Source organism: Anopheles bellator, chromosome 1 (genome assembly GCF_943735745.2).
Source record: "Anopheles bellator chromosome 1, idAnoBellAS_SP24_06.2, whole genome shotgun sequence".
In the NCBI taxonomy this organism is placed as follows: domain Eukaryota; kingdom Metazoa; phylum Arthropoda; class Insecta; order Diptera; family Culicidae; genus Anopheles; species Anopheles bellator.
Window position 1 is genome coordinate 29,787,087 of NC_071285.1, and position 13,506 is coordinate 29,800,592.

At 42.8% G+C, this 13,506-nt stretch overlaps 4 protein-coding genes across 4 annotated transcripts; 2 read left to right on the forward strand and 2 right to left on the reverse strand.

Annotated features, from left to right (window-relative positions):
- Positions 1 to 252: 252 nt before the first annotated feature.
- Positions 253 to 979, forward strand: LOC131214921 (large ribosomal subunit protein uL18m). Its single transcript, XM_058209265.1, has 2 exons — positions 253 to 481; positions 561 to 979. Exons 1-2 carry the CDS (start codon positions 312 to 314, stop codon positions 907 to 909), a joined length of 519 nt encoding a protein of 172 aa, XP_058065248.1. The 5' UTR covers positions 253 to 311; the 3' UTR covers positions 910 to 979.
- On the reverse strand, positions 931 to 1,314 carry LOC131214922 (cytochrome b-c1 complex subunit 9). The gene is made up of 2 exons (XM_058209266.1): positions 1,101 to 1,314; positions 931 to 1,034 (listed from the first exon to the last, which is right to left on the reverse strand). Exons 1-2 carry the CDS (start codon positions 1,230 to 1,232, stop codon positions 996 to 998), a joined length of 171 nt encoding a protein of 56 aa, XP_058065249.1. The 5' UTR covers positions 1,233 to 1,314; the 3' UTR covers positions 931 to 995.
- A 245-nt stretch (positions 1,315 to 1,559) lies between these two features.
- On the forward strand, positions 1,560 to 2,324 carry LOC131206682 (small ribosomal subunit protein uS8A). Its single transcript, XM_058199343.1, has 2 exons — positions 1,560 to 1,678; positions 1,790 to 2,324. The coding sequence occupies exon 2, from the start codon at positions 1,824 to 1,826 to the stop codon at positions 2,214 to 2,216; it is 393 nt and encodes a 130-aa protein (XP_058055326.1). The 5' UTR covers positions 1,560 to 1,678; positions 1,790 to 1,823; the 3' UTR covers positions 2,217 to 2,324.
- A 252-nt stretch (positions 2,325 to 2,576) lies between these two features.
- LOC131214754 (ATP-dependent RNA helicase abstrakt) lies at positions 2,577 to 4,479 on the reverse strand. Its single transcript, XM_058209089.1, has one exon. It carries the CDS (start codon positions 4,441 to 4,443, stop codon positions 2,599 to 2,601), a length of 1,845 nt encoding a protein of 614 aa, XP_058065072.1. The 5' UTR covers positions 4,444 to 4,479; the 3' UTR covers positions 2,577 to 2,598.
- Positions 4,480 to 13,506: the final 9,027 nt, after the last annotated feature.

A 13,506-nucleotide genomic window follows, 5' to 3' on the forward strand; every position in this document is an offset into this window, starting at 1 on the left:
TTGGCGGATAGAATCAGAATAAACTCCGCTGCGGTTAAATTCAATTGTTGCGTTTCGTGTACAATGTGTAGATTGCAGATTCAAAAATTTTGATTATTAAAATGTATCTGTTTAAATTTACCAATATTATAACTATCAAAGAATGAAAATGAATGAGAAGCTATTTTTTACAAACTGTGCAGTCAAAAAAGATTCTTGACAGCTTCTAGTTTAGACTCCATCGTTCGCGACTGCAATAAGTGTGGCATTCAACAATAACATTATAAGTGAGGATCTCAGAAAAGCAGTTCGCGATAATATTGCTTCTAACAATGGCATCAAGTTCGAAAAGAGTTTTCCACAAAGTTCAGCAGTTAAGTCGAGCCTTGGACGGGTCCTCGTTCATGACAAATAGAAACCCTCGTAATCTCGAGCGATTAAGAATTGCCCGCAAAATAGATGGTTACCATTTGGAGAAGCCGGTTCGAAGCTTTTGGCATAGGTAATGCTGTTTTGAGTGAGGCGATAATACAATACATAAGACATAATACAAAGGTTGTTTTTCTCAATACCCAATCCAGGTTGGAGTTGAGTGCTAGCAATAAATATGTTACGGCACGGGTAGTTCATTTTCAAAACGGAACCGTAATTGAATGCAGTACCACAGAGTGGGCTTTGAAGCGACAATTGTACAAAGAAAATGACTTCTCGGCTTACATAAATTTGGCCCGTGTTTTTGCTGCGCGTTGTCTAGATGCTGGGATGACGGAGATGCGCTGCGACATAAAACCGACCGAAGGAGGAAAAGTGGAAAAGTTCCTGCAAACGGTAAAAGTTGCTGGCATTGAACTTCAGGAACCGGAGCGGCTACGGGCTGCATATTCTTGGGACATGCACCGCCCCGAGAAACCGTGGGAAGTCACAGAATAGAAACACGATGCATCCTTGATGTACGCTTTTAGTGAGCTACATTTTATTAGTAATAAACTGTAACCAATCTATTTCATCAGGTTGTTTTACTGTTCGTACTTCGACTTAATGTCATCCCATAGTTTCTGCAATGGAAAAGGGAAATTATATAACAAACGGTCTCGTTGCTGTTGAACGGGACGGTAACTTACGCCTTTGTTATGAGAAGTAAACACAGCATCAGAGATCATGTCGAAGCCTCGTTCGAAGAAAAACACTGCTCCCGCGATGCCGACCAGATACGTGGAAGTACGCTTCAGCAGCAAATTGTTAAGCAGCTTCATATTGGGAAATTTGCGCGAACGATGTTTGCACAAGTTTGTCTCTGGCAATCGTAGCACTGAAAATCCACAAAACGTCAAATATTATTCTCTAAGCAGAAAGGATCTGTCAGCGATGGAATGACAGCCAGTGATTGTTTTCGTCATGTTCTTCCGCTTGAAGTTACACCACAGAACACCTATTATTCCTATTTCCTTCCTGTTGAGCTATTGATCGAATTTAAGGAAAATTTGGAGACTGATTTAATGCCTAATAGGCGATACTCAGTTTTAGTCGACCTGTATGTTTTTCAAATTTACGATATTAAATCAATGGTTGACAGTTCGGCATACGCGTCCTGTCAGGGCATCTGTCAAAATGTCTAAAGCACATGCTCTTTTTTAGCTTTCTTCGGAAAAGAAAGGGTGCTTTGCTGGTGGAAATCTCGTAGTTTTCGCAGTTTCTTGAGGTATTGTCATTTCAAAAGATTCCTCTATCGCCGGATAGAGTTTCCGGACGGAATGCCCATGTTATTGCACGTGAAGTTTACGAACATCTTTTCATTCGTGGCTCTTTGCAGGCACAGCAACATTGAAGACTAACCGGAGCTAACGATGGTTCGCATCAGTGTCCTAGCAGATGCATTGAAATGCATCAACAACGCCGAAAAACGTGGCAAGCGCCAGGTTTTGATTCGGCCCAACTCGAAGGTCGTCATCAAGTTTTTAACAGTGATGATGAAGCATGGATACATTGGCGAATTTGAGATAGTCGACGATCACCGCAGTGGAAAGGTGGTTGTGAACCTTACCGGCCGCCTGAACAAAGCTGGCATTATCTCTCCGCGTTTCGATGTGAAGCTCAATGATATTGAAAGATGGACCAACGATTTGTTACCCTCTCGTCAGTTCGGGTACGTCGTGCTCACTACCAGCGGCGGTATAATGGATCACGAGGAAGCTCGACGGAAGCATTTGGGAGGAAAGATATTGGGATACTTCTTCTGAAACTCCTGAAGCAAGTTTTCAAACATTGGATTTGTTTGAGAAGTTGATGAAGATTTCTACCTAATAAAGCACAAAGGTGTGTTGAAAAAAGTTAAGCTTTTGGTTTTTGTTTTGAGAGAGTTAACATTTTTCAGTTCAGCTCAAGGTGGGGCATATTTTAGAACAGAGAATAATGTTGCCTGCATGCATAAAGTGGACGAAATTACGCTACGAAAAAAGTCCAGTGAAGAGATAGGATTGGCTCCAGTTTCAGTTTCCCTGTTCTTCGATCAGTGCGTAACGAACAGTTCCAAGTCTTAAGTCGAAACAAAGATTTAAGAGAATACAATATTGTTTTATTTTCATAAAATTCGTCAAATTTATGTACACACAACGGCAACCCTTAATAATCGGCAGCCGTGTTGGACAAATAGTCCCTGCGCCCAATGTTAGACGCTTGCTTGCTCTGTATCGCTTCCAGCTTGGGACACTCCGTGATGCGATGTCCTAAACCGCCACAATAACTACACCCATCTCCAAGGTCGGCATATTTCTCCGTCTCCGAACAAAGTTCTCCAAGGAACGGAGGCACTTTTTGCTTGGCTTCAATTAGCAAATGTTTCAAATCGAGCAACACGTACTGCTCGGTTGCTTTGTTGATGAATGTTGTCGCTAAGCCTTTTGCTCCAGACCGGCCGGTACGACCGATTCGATGCACATAATTCTCTATATCGTCGGGCATGTCATAATTGATCACATGTTGCACGTCGGGAAAATCTAATCCCTTCGATGCAACATCGGTGGCCACCAAAACGTCCTTCTCCTGGTTCCGGAAAGCTTCCACGGAACGATACCGTTCCTCTTGATCTTTCCCGCCGTGAATAGCCACTGCTTCAACCCCCTTCAACAGCAGATACTCATGAATCGCATCGACGTCCTGCTTTTTCTCAGCAAAAATGAGCACAGGGGGCGATGTTTTCTGTAGACACTCCAGCAAATATACGACCTTTGCCTCTTGTTTTACGTACTCTACGTCTTGGGTAACATTCATCGAAGCGGCACCGGCGCGGCCTACGTTGATGGTTACCGGTTTCACCAGAGCAGACTTGGCGAAGTTTTGTATCTTTTTTGGCATCGTGGCCGAGAAAAGAAGCGTCTGGCGTTGGCCTTTGAAGTAGGAAAATATCGTGCGCACGTCTTCCTCGAAGCCCATATCGATCATGCGATCGGCCTCGTCCATGCACAAATAACGGCACACGTCCAGGTTGACCAGTTTCTTATCCAACATATCCATCAACCGTCCCGGTGTTGCTACCATAATGTGTACTCCTTGCTGAATGATTGCTATAGCGTCGGTCACTGGAACACCTCCGATTGCCAAAACCGTACGGATTTCTGGCATCTCCGCTTCCTGCAAATGCCGAGCGTAGTACTGTATGATGTCGTGAGTCTGTTTCGCCAATTCTCTCGAGGGACAAATAATCAGCCCATACGGTCCTTCGCGGCTAATGAACGGAAGTCTCAATTCTTGCTCTAGACAAAACATAATGATTGGTAACACAAATACCAGCGTCTTGCCGGATCCGGTGAATGCTATACCAATCAGATCGCGCCCGGCCAACACTGCCGGTATGCCTTGCACCTGGATAGGAGAAGGTTTTTTGATGTTTCGTTTTGCCATCGCCGCCAGAATCGTCTTAGGAAGCTTCATTTCCCGGAACGTACACAACGGTGGGGGCACATTTTCACCGTCGGTCAGAATGCGTAGGTCCTCGCGAATTTTTTCGTGCCGTGATTCCGGTTTTGCCAGAATGTACCGCGGTGGCGTCCAGCTGGTTTTTATGGGATCTTCGTACTGGATGCCCTTGGCCAACTCAGCCACACCCATCAGAGCCTTTTTTTCCGCTACGCTTTCAAGGATTTTCTCTTCCTCCTTGAGTTGCTTCTCGACCGCGCTGATTTTCTTTGCCTCCGCGATTTTCTTCAGCTCCGTATGCTGATCCAACAAGCTGATGTTAAACTTTCGGCCCCATGACTCCTCAGCTCCTTCCTCGTCGTGCTCGTTTTCACTGGATGATTTGCCTACATTCGATGCTTCGGCTGTTAGCTGAACGATGCGACCAAGCTTGAGGAGCTGTTGTTTTCTCCTCTCTTTCACCGGCACGTAAGGTTCGAATTTATCATTGTCCTCGTCGTTTTCACTGCTATCCGGTTCCTTTCGAAGTTTTTTAGGCGGAGGATTTGCCATTTTCTCAATCTCGTAGAAAATCGTTGCTCTGCAAAACAATTTTTACTATTTGTTTAGATTTCGTTCGTACAGTGTATGGCCTGATATGCTGTACATTTCTACATCCCAACGGCCGTCAGATTCTCTACACATGTTTGTTGACGATTTGTTCTAAACCGATCCCAAAACTCTACAAAACTATCCAAAACTGCCGGGCTACACTATGCGCAAATAAACGTTTTTGGCATTTCAGATAAATGCCAAACTGTTTACGCCACGGCCAAAACATATACGTTTTGACAGAAGCGCAACCAGTTTGGCATTAACCAGAAATGCCAAAAACATTACGTTACGCTTCGTCTGTCCCCGCAGTATGGGTGGTGTGGAAGGGTCAAACTTTCCTATTCACTGTCCGGTGTCACAAAACTACGCTGTGGACAATTTCAGGCGGATTGGTTCAATAGTTTTACAGAAAAATTTATATCAATATAAAATATGAAAAAATCCACAACTCGAAAAATCCGGTTGAACAACCAGTTACCTGTATGCAACATTTAGTTTCCAAAAGTTTTGTGCAATATTGTAATATTGTATGAAAAATTTGTTTCCTAAAACTTGTATATAATGTTGCATGCAATGTTGTGTAGAACTTGTACACGGATCATGCACCGGAAAATTGCACCACAATATTTGCCAAGCACTGAAAGTACTGAAATATTGCAAAAAAATAATGTTGGATCGTATCATGCAATACTATTACGCATTACGCAGCAATCAAAACACCGGGTTTTAAAGCAGTCAAGTTCTATATTTTATCATTTATTTTATTTGTACAAACTTCAACATTTTTTATTCTTTTACAATAATCATAATTAATAATAAATCTATACCTTCGTTTTAATTTCATCGCTCTTGTGTTGCTTGATCCGACATATTCTTAAGTTGTTCATTTATTGGTTTGCCTAAACTTATTTATCTCAATGGTCTGCACACTTACAACTTATGCTTTATTTATATCTTTTCGGTGTTGTGTGAGAATGTGTGTTACTTTTGATTTGAGGAAATTTCGCCCTTAGCTCTGATTTGCCCTTTTCTGTTTGATTGAACCAAAATAAGACGAAGACTTCAGAGAAAGCCAAAAAATCTAATAAAAGCCGTAAATGCGTTCAAGTTCACTAAATGATCGCTCTCTCGAATAACGGTTGTAATATTTTACGCTAGATATTTCAGTGTTTGTGAAATAAATCGTGATAATGAGCTATAAACTAGTTAACAAGTTTTTGTTTTACTAAAGACGAGAAAAAGGCTTAGCAGAGCTATCAGAGGGCATGCTTCCATCGTGGGCGTATGGGACAAACGAACGGTAGTAAAGTCGGTTTCTTCGATGACTCTGTAAACAAAGCTTACTAGATAATTGGTAACATTATGCTCAATGTTTTCTCTGGATGCTTAGGTTTGTTTGAGGCTTAAAGTTATGCTCTTGAATTTCACCGAATGGATCGAATGGCGCTGGCTCTATCATTCCGCTGCAAAAAGGGTGCCGCTCGAAATAAGAATGTAAACGATTTTATGTAAATTTTTTCTTACAACCACCTTTGTTGCCTTTCGTTCCGTGTTATGTTAATTTACGCCTGCTCATAAAGAAGTGTTGCTTTAGTTTTGTTATTCTCTCTCTCTAATTGAGGACTACCAACGTGTTCGTTGTGTTGGCGCTTTGATTTTTTTAAATAGTTATGCTTTCCTAGTTGATGCCTAAGCTGCTTCTTAGTGTTAGCTATATATCATTCTCGGACTTGTTACGCACGCACGGCTATTAAAAGCATTTTGCAATACCGTTTAGGAAAACTTATGGATTGAGTCCTGCGCAGGTAATGTTTTTTTTTTATCTATACCATTAGGTGCTATTGCTGCTGGGCAATTGCAGCACGCAGCCAGCTTGCAGAGCTTCCTAATATCATCATTAACGGGAGTCGATGTTAGTTCCTATTCATAGAATATTCTTTCTTGCCGCTAATTGTCACAGCATTCTTGTTGTAGCAAAATCGTTCACTTGGTTTTCGGTTTTGGAATCATCACACCAAAAGCCCGTGGGCTTTGCTTTGTGGGTTGGCTTTACCGTGCTTTGCGACACACATTTCATTAATCGTTCCGGAAACAAGAGTCTAAACAGAAAATTCGCATTAGCAAATCCTGACGCAAGTATATGTGCGCATTGTTTTTAATTCGTATGCTGTGTTTCTTCTCATAAGCGTTCCTGTGGTCAGCTTTTCTCTGTTCGCCTGTAGGATAGACAGCATAACCGAGGAGAAAAAATGAAGACCACGTGGTACACAAAAGCTCTGATAATTTCACAAAACGTCCAATTTGCTTGCACTTAGCGTGCCAAAAATTTGCAGAATGTTTGCGTGTGTATGTGTGTGTTTGTTTGTGTGTGGTCGTTCGTTTCCCACTTCCTATTTGAAGAAAGAGTTACAGAGTTGTTGGTAACGTGGAACGAAAGCGTGTTGAGCCCACGGAGCACAAGTAAAACCTACCAATGCGGTCCAATAACTTTGCTCCAAAACCGTAATTAATCGCGCTACCCGTTCCAGGTCCGCTTTCGCTACTGAATTCGCAACATATTCTTGGTTGTGTGATGCACGGATTGCGGATTGCACAACGTCGTTTCGGTTTGGGTAATTTTTTTTGTGTATTGTGTTTTGTTGTTTTTTAATAAAAATCACATTGCAATAAATAGCGAGATATATGCAATGCGTATCGAGCATTACATGATGTGCTGATGTTCTAGTTTTTTTTTATTGTGTGCCATACCGTAACCGATGCCATTCCGTCGAGCCGCCCCCTCCTGACCAATCGATCAGTCGAGAGTTTTTCTTTTTTGCCCACTTTGCTGCCCACATGTTTTGCTGCATGTTCTTTTCTTTTTACTGTATGTATCTTTTTGTTTGTTTTGATTTGCGCTTAATCGATAGTGCATCAATTATTTTCTTTTTACCTATCATTTATACATTATTTTCATAAGTTTTTAGCTATACACTTACAAAGTAAGCCAAGCATAAACGATTACGCAATACCCAAGTAAAATAATACTTTACATTTTCCGACCTTGACTGTAAATGGTATTGTGCCCACGTGTTAAATGAGAACAAATGAAGGCGAGAACGTGTGATGGCGAAAGGTGAACAAAATCCCTATCGTCTCGTTACCTTCGCAATGCCGGGCGAATGCCGGCCAGTGACATTTTGCCGGTAAACTCTATCCTACGAGGCGCCCGCCAGAAAGCGATCGTGTTGCTGAATCCTGTTGGGAAGAGGCAGGATTTTGCAACGGAAAAGCTTCGTGAACATTTTTCTACTAACGTTGGATCACCGTGAAAGTGGGAGTCGGGTTCGGGTTGTTGGTCCAGTGTAAGTTGGCTAGAGTACCATCAGTGTAGGTGTAGTAGTAGGGTGTGGCCTGATCGAACGAAAGATATGAAGTTGCTTTTCACTGCGATATGTTTAGAAGTGGGGAAAGTACTATCCTTTTAAACATCTCCAGTCAAAAAATATCTTTAGGAGAAATGCTACACTCCGTGTGTAATCTCTTTGGCCTTTTCCTTAATCGTTTCCTGTTGCACTCAGGGGGTGAAAAATAATTCACGAAACATTCTGCACACGACGGCCAGCGGGAACCACGGCAATCAAAATGTCGATGAACGTGATTTACTATTTGGGATCTCTTTGTTTCACAGGATAAAATATAAACACTTTCTTCCAGCGCTCCTGTCGATTTGCAATGATGCCACAAGCTCACGTGGTACAATGGTCGTTGTGCGTTTTGTTGTTTGTGATTTGCTAAACGAAATATGCCAACGGAACAACAATCTCTGTGTGGTGAGTCGATTAGTCACACACTTTAAAGCTGTATATATTTCAAATGTTTAAATGCATACAAGTGTGTGCACGAGACAAACGGATGACAAACCTTTAGTGGTAGTGGGTTAATTTTGTCCTCACTGGGAACGAACGCCTAGTGATAATCTTAAGAAACTGTAGGTGAATGTGAGATGTCGTGTCGTGATACGTGTCGAGAGTCAAACCATGTTTTTTAATGCACAGAGTAGAATATTATCGGAACGATCCGTTCGATTCAGTAGATTACTGTTTGGCCATCAGCTGGGGAAGTAGCTGTGTCAACGCCGGTTTTCTGTTTTTCACGTCAATACCGTGTCCTCTACATACTTTTTATACTATCCTGCACGCATCCTGTGTGACAACATGGGAAAAGAAACAAAACAATAGTCTTGGAATCGTTGAACAGACTACAAAATGTGGATTGTGGATTGGAGAGCTTGTGTCACAGTCACAGAGTAGCGAAAAGAATCACCCGGCCCCGGTCACACCCGGGTTACAAGTTTCTGTAAGTGGTGGGGGCCGTCGTAACGTAAAACGATTTAGTGCCGACTCTGCTGGGTGGTGAGCGAGTCGGATGAAACTGAAACGGTTGCACATTTTAAAGTAACACTCATTCTAACCTTAACAACCAAGCGCTTCTCAACGAGACCTAACGCGTTTCCTTGACCCGGGCATTTTTTGTAGCACTATGTTTCAAATCATACTCGATCGGTCTTTTTACCACTATCTCAAAGACTGTTCTGCTTCTCACTACTTTTTATTGCATGTTTGAATGTTCATATGTGGGTTTTTGTCTTTCTTCAAGTCGCTACCGCAATCGACTACTATTGCCAGCAGCACTACCAGCTGCGGTGAAAGTAATGCTCCCTGCGTGTGTTTACCACAGGGGTTCCAGTCCACAATCCTGTGTGTTGCTGGTGTGTTGTGTAACAGTAGTGGGTTCCTTGTTCATTAAATGTTCGCTTGAAGTGGCGTTCATCTCTTGATTGTACATTTTGTTTTTTTATCTCTCTCTCTCTCTCTCTCTCTCTCTCTCTCTCTCTCTCTCTCTCTCTGCTTCAGCACGTTACCTCGGAGAAACTCAACGTGCAAAAGGATACTGCCCTGATGTACCGGAAAAAGGGGGAACAATCAATTCAGCAGCAGCCGGGCGAATGCTGTGTGGAGGGGTATGGGTCTGCGAGAAACCAACATTGCATTGCATCGAACAAAATGGCGTTGCTTATCAGCAGCACGAAAGCACCTATTAAGTAGCGCAGTCACTAGACTCGGGCGAACAGGCGATTGTGCGCGATGGTCTAAGGTGGCAAAGGTCTTTGCAGCTGTTGGCATGCGTTCTTATTACTTTAAAATTGTATTTTAAATTATCGCGTACTCTTACCGGCTCTACTTATTTAAATATTGATTTTACGAACCATTGGCTTTGCTTAGCTTAATATAATAACATTACCCCTCTTGCTAGTGTCTATCTCTCTGTCGCGCGCGGGTTATCGTTTAAACTTCGAAGCCTTGCTCGTGTCGCTGTGCTGTGTATGAGTACGTGCTTACTCTTTAGCTTTGTGAGTTTCGCTTTTATACTTTAATATTTTCTTGCTTCCGTTCTATCTTTCTCTCTTTCTCTCTTTCCCTCTACCCTTCTTCCCGTCTTACCCCCAAGGTTAGCCGCGTGTGTTATGTTCTGTTACTTGCACAATTAGTTTTGAAAAAGGCACTGAAATTGTTGTTTACTTTTGGACATTTTTCGAGAGGCGCCTCTCGCATTTTTTTAATACATGTAACTGTGAGTGAGCACTATTTTCTAGTAATCTTGCAGCGTTAGCTTTTTTTCTACTACTTCTTTTTTATGTTTTTTTTTCTTTCGTCTTCTGCGGAATGCAATATTACTAGTATTGCTGTTAAATGCTATCCACTGCTTTGCCTTGTTTGAGCCTGAGAGAAGCATAGTCAAAATGTACGGTTAAATTTCGCTCGTTACAAGCCAAAATGTGTATAACGGTGTGTAGCTTAAAGGAGGGGGGTTTGCGATGGTGTGGCACGGTGTTTCGTGAGTCCAGTTCCACTCACCGCGGTCCTGCTTCACCTGCCGGAAAGCGGAGCCGGTGTTGGTGGTGAAAATGAAACAATTCTTTGGCATGATGCGAAAGGTTAACATTCGTGTGGTTTTCTTCTTCCTCTCTATATGACAGACTAAGATCGTGGACCGGAACGTGTATGCTGGAGGTTGCTTTCACTTGTTTCGTTTGTCGGTTCTATGGTTCACAGGTTAATGTTTCCGTTTCCTTAACGATAATGCGCCTGATTTTTGGCATGGCAGACCTCTAGCGGGACGACCTCGCCCTCCAAATCAATACATTTAGCGAGCACTAGCCACAGCTATAGGTACAGTAAATTACAAATGGGCAGCAAGCAATTGATAGCCAGAAATGGTGAACTTTCTAAACGTAACGTAGCTGACTGCGCCATTCATACCACGCACCGGGCACTTCTGCTCGAGTAAGATTGGGTTGTGCATCGTATGCTACTAATATTACTCCCTAGTACACGTGTTACACGTCTGAAGTTCTGTTTATTGTATGAGATTATCTTCACCGCTTCAAGCGAACATTTGCGTGTTTCGTTCTCCCCAGGGCTTGGCGTCACGGAACGAGCTGGTCTCTGATAACTGTCACCGGGATGTGCACGATTGGACTGGTCCGCGGAGCATGATCCTTCCACCGATCTGCTTCATTTGTTTGTTTTTTTGACCAACCAGATAAGCTTCAGGTTGTTCTGGCCAAAGAATAGTTCATCGTGTGTCAATAAGCAATGACTCCAAAGATCGGTTGTACAGCGGACGTCTTACTGTTGGATGAGGATGCGTTTGGTGAGTGTTGCGTTGGCTTTCTGCCATTCTCTTTTATTAAAAGAGAGGCCTCCTGCACAGAATTCGGCGTCGTGCATGCTTGAGAGCATTACTTATGTTTTTTGTCAGCGTGGAGCGTGCTCGTACCCCCCTCAAAAGGTATGCCCCCGGTGGTGCCCCACCGTTGCTGCGCCACCCTAAAAATATCCTCCGGCTAAACGGCTTGGAGCTTTCGAGTTTTGAGAATATGCTGAGTGGTAGGTTTATTCTTTTTCTTAAATCTTTGGTATGTTTTTGGTTTGCGACCCATTTCGTCCATTGCGTGTTGCGTGGTTCCTCCGTACGCACCGCCTGCTCGCTGATCGACCTACTAAATGTAAACTAAGTTTACCTTCAGATGCTGCCCCACGTTTACCACGCACACGTGTTTAATATTCAATCGTTTGCTATCTAGTTACATAAATTATCCTTGTGTGTTGAGTTTGCGTGTATGTGTGTGTGTGTGTATTGTTCTCGTTCCTAACCCCATCTACATTTATATGTACGCCGTTAGCGTCAAGAGCGGTGTGGCTGATCCATTGCTGATCCCGCACGCGTAGTGCTAAACCCCGGGTTTTAAAGACATTTTCTTACTCTTCAACAACAGGTGTAGATAATTAATTACTCTATAAGCATATCCTCAAATCGGGCAGCGTGGTGCCAGCGGAAACCAAATGGGAGTGAAGCCGTGACTAAGGGTAACCGGAATTGAGGTATCATAAAAGCTGATTGTTCTAGAATGCGGTCTGGGCCATAACTAAGACTAATCGAAACAAACTGATGGCTGATTGTTACCGAAGGAGTAGCAAACGGACCCGAAAACCAAAACGGGAACGAAATCGACACTGTGAACTATGTTGGTGTTTGTGCTACGGTGAAGCATTCGGTAAGATGTACAGTTACAGTTAACGAATGTTTTGTAGGCAGTGATGCATACGCATATGTTGTTTCTTTTCTTTACAAACATTTATAATTTACATGTACGGGATTTCTTACGCTGGTGTGTGTTTTTGTGTGTGTATGGTGACTAATAGCTAATGTGTTCAACAAAGATTCAGACCGTTCGTGTAATACATTGGATGGCTGGCCGTCAGTAGAGGAACCGATCGCCAGCGCCCTTCTCATTATTTCAATGTGGTATGTGGTGAGTTAAATTAAAAGCTTTCTCACAGATCGTGATACGTGTTTTATTCCTCTATTCTGTTGTACCCCCCCCCCCCCCCACAAATTTGTGAGATCTGTGACCGTATTACCCTAGTTCAGCTGCGTTTTTCTTGTAAGTCGGCTCAACACAAACACCGCGGGCCACATTTTTGCGCTCATATCACAAAAGCATTTTTTAAAAAGCAAATTTCAGTGTCCAGCGCCACGAGCGCTTGCTTAAATTAAATTTTGTCAGCATTGCACAATGTTCGCGTTGCCGTGGCAACCCGGTGCATGTGCGGGCATGGCAATGAGTCCTGCCGCAACAAAACTGAGCCCCGGTCGGCTCGACCAGGCCTGGTACCAAAAACCATGTGTGGCACATTGTTAATTTTTCACTAAACATGAAACAAACTAACTCCCGTCCGGTTCGCTCATTAGTGCGTGTTTTTTTTCTTCTTTTCAATTGTTTACCCCACACCGTGGTTCACTAGATTGTGTTCCGTCCTTTTTTTTTTTCTTCGTTTAGATTCGGTTACTTTTAAAAGCGTTACTAAGTTGTATAAGTGTATACTGGAGAGTCTCTCTCCAAGTGAATACGTGTGTGTGGTGTGTCTGCTGTGTGTGTGTGTGTGTGTTTAGTGTTCATAATTGTATATTCAATTGTTGTTTTTTAGTATGCGTTACGGTATAAATTTAATATTTTAAAGGCTCGCCCCGACCCCTCGCATTTGATTTTCTCCCTTTGCGTTTGCATGTCAATGCAACTGATTATGCGTTTGTCACATTGATTACCAACGTTGCGTTGTGTGTGTCTGTGTGTATGTGTGTGTTTTACCACTCTGGTTTGTTCACTTTTTGACTTTTGGTTTTTCGGTTTCGTTTTCTTGTTTGCTTGTTGGCTTGTTTGAACTGCACGCAGAAATATATTAATAATGAAACGTTTGCCGCGCTCATTCTTGGTTGGCTCCACTAGGGGGTGGCCATTTGGATTGGTCTTTCGGAATGATGGAAAGTGGTTTCACTATGCTGTTGACCGTTTTCCTTTGCTTGAGTGCTGGTACTCGCTTTTCGTAAATCGATTTTGCAGAGCCCCCAATGACGAACGGGTTGAAGAGGCGCGTAAAGTTTACGCTTGTATGCTCTGTGGTATTTGTTCGTATC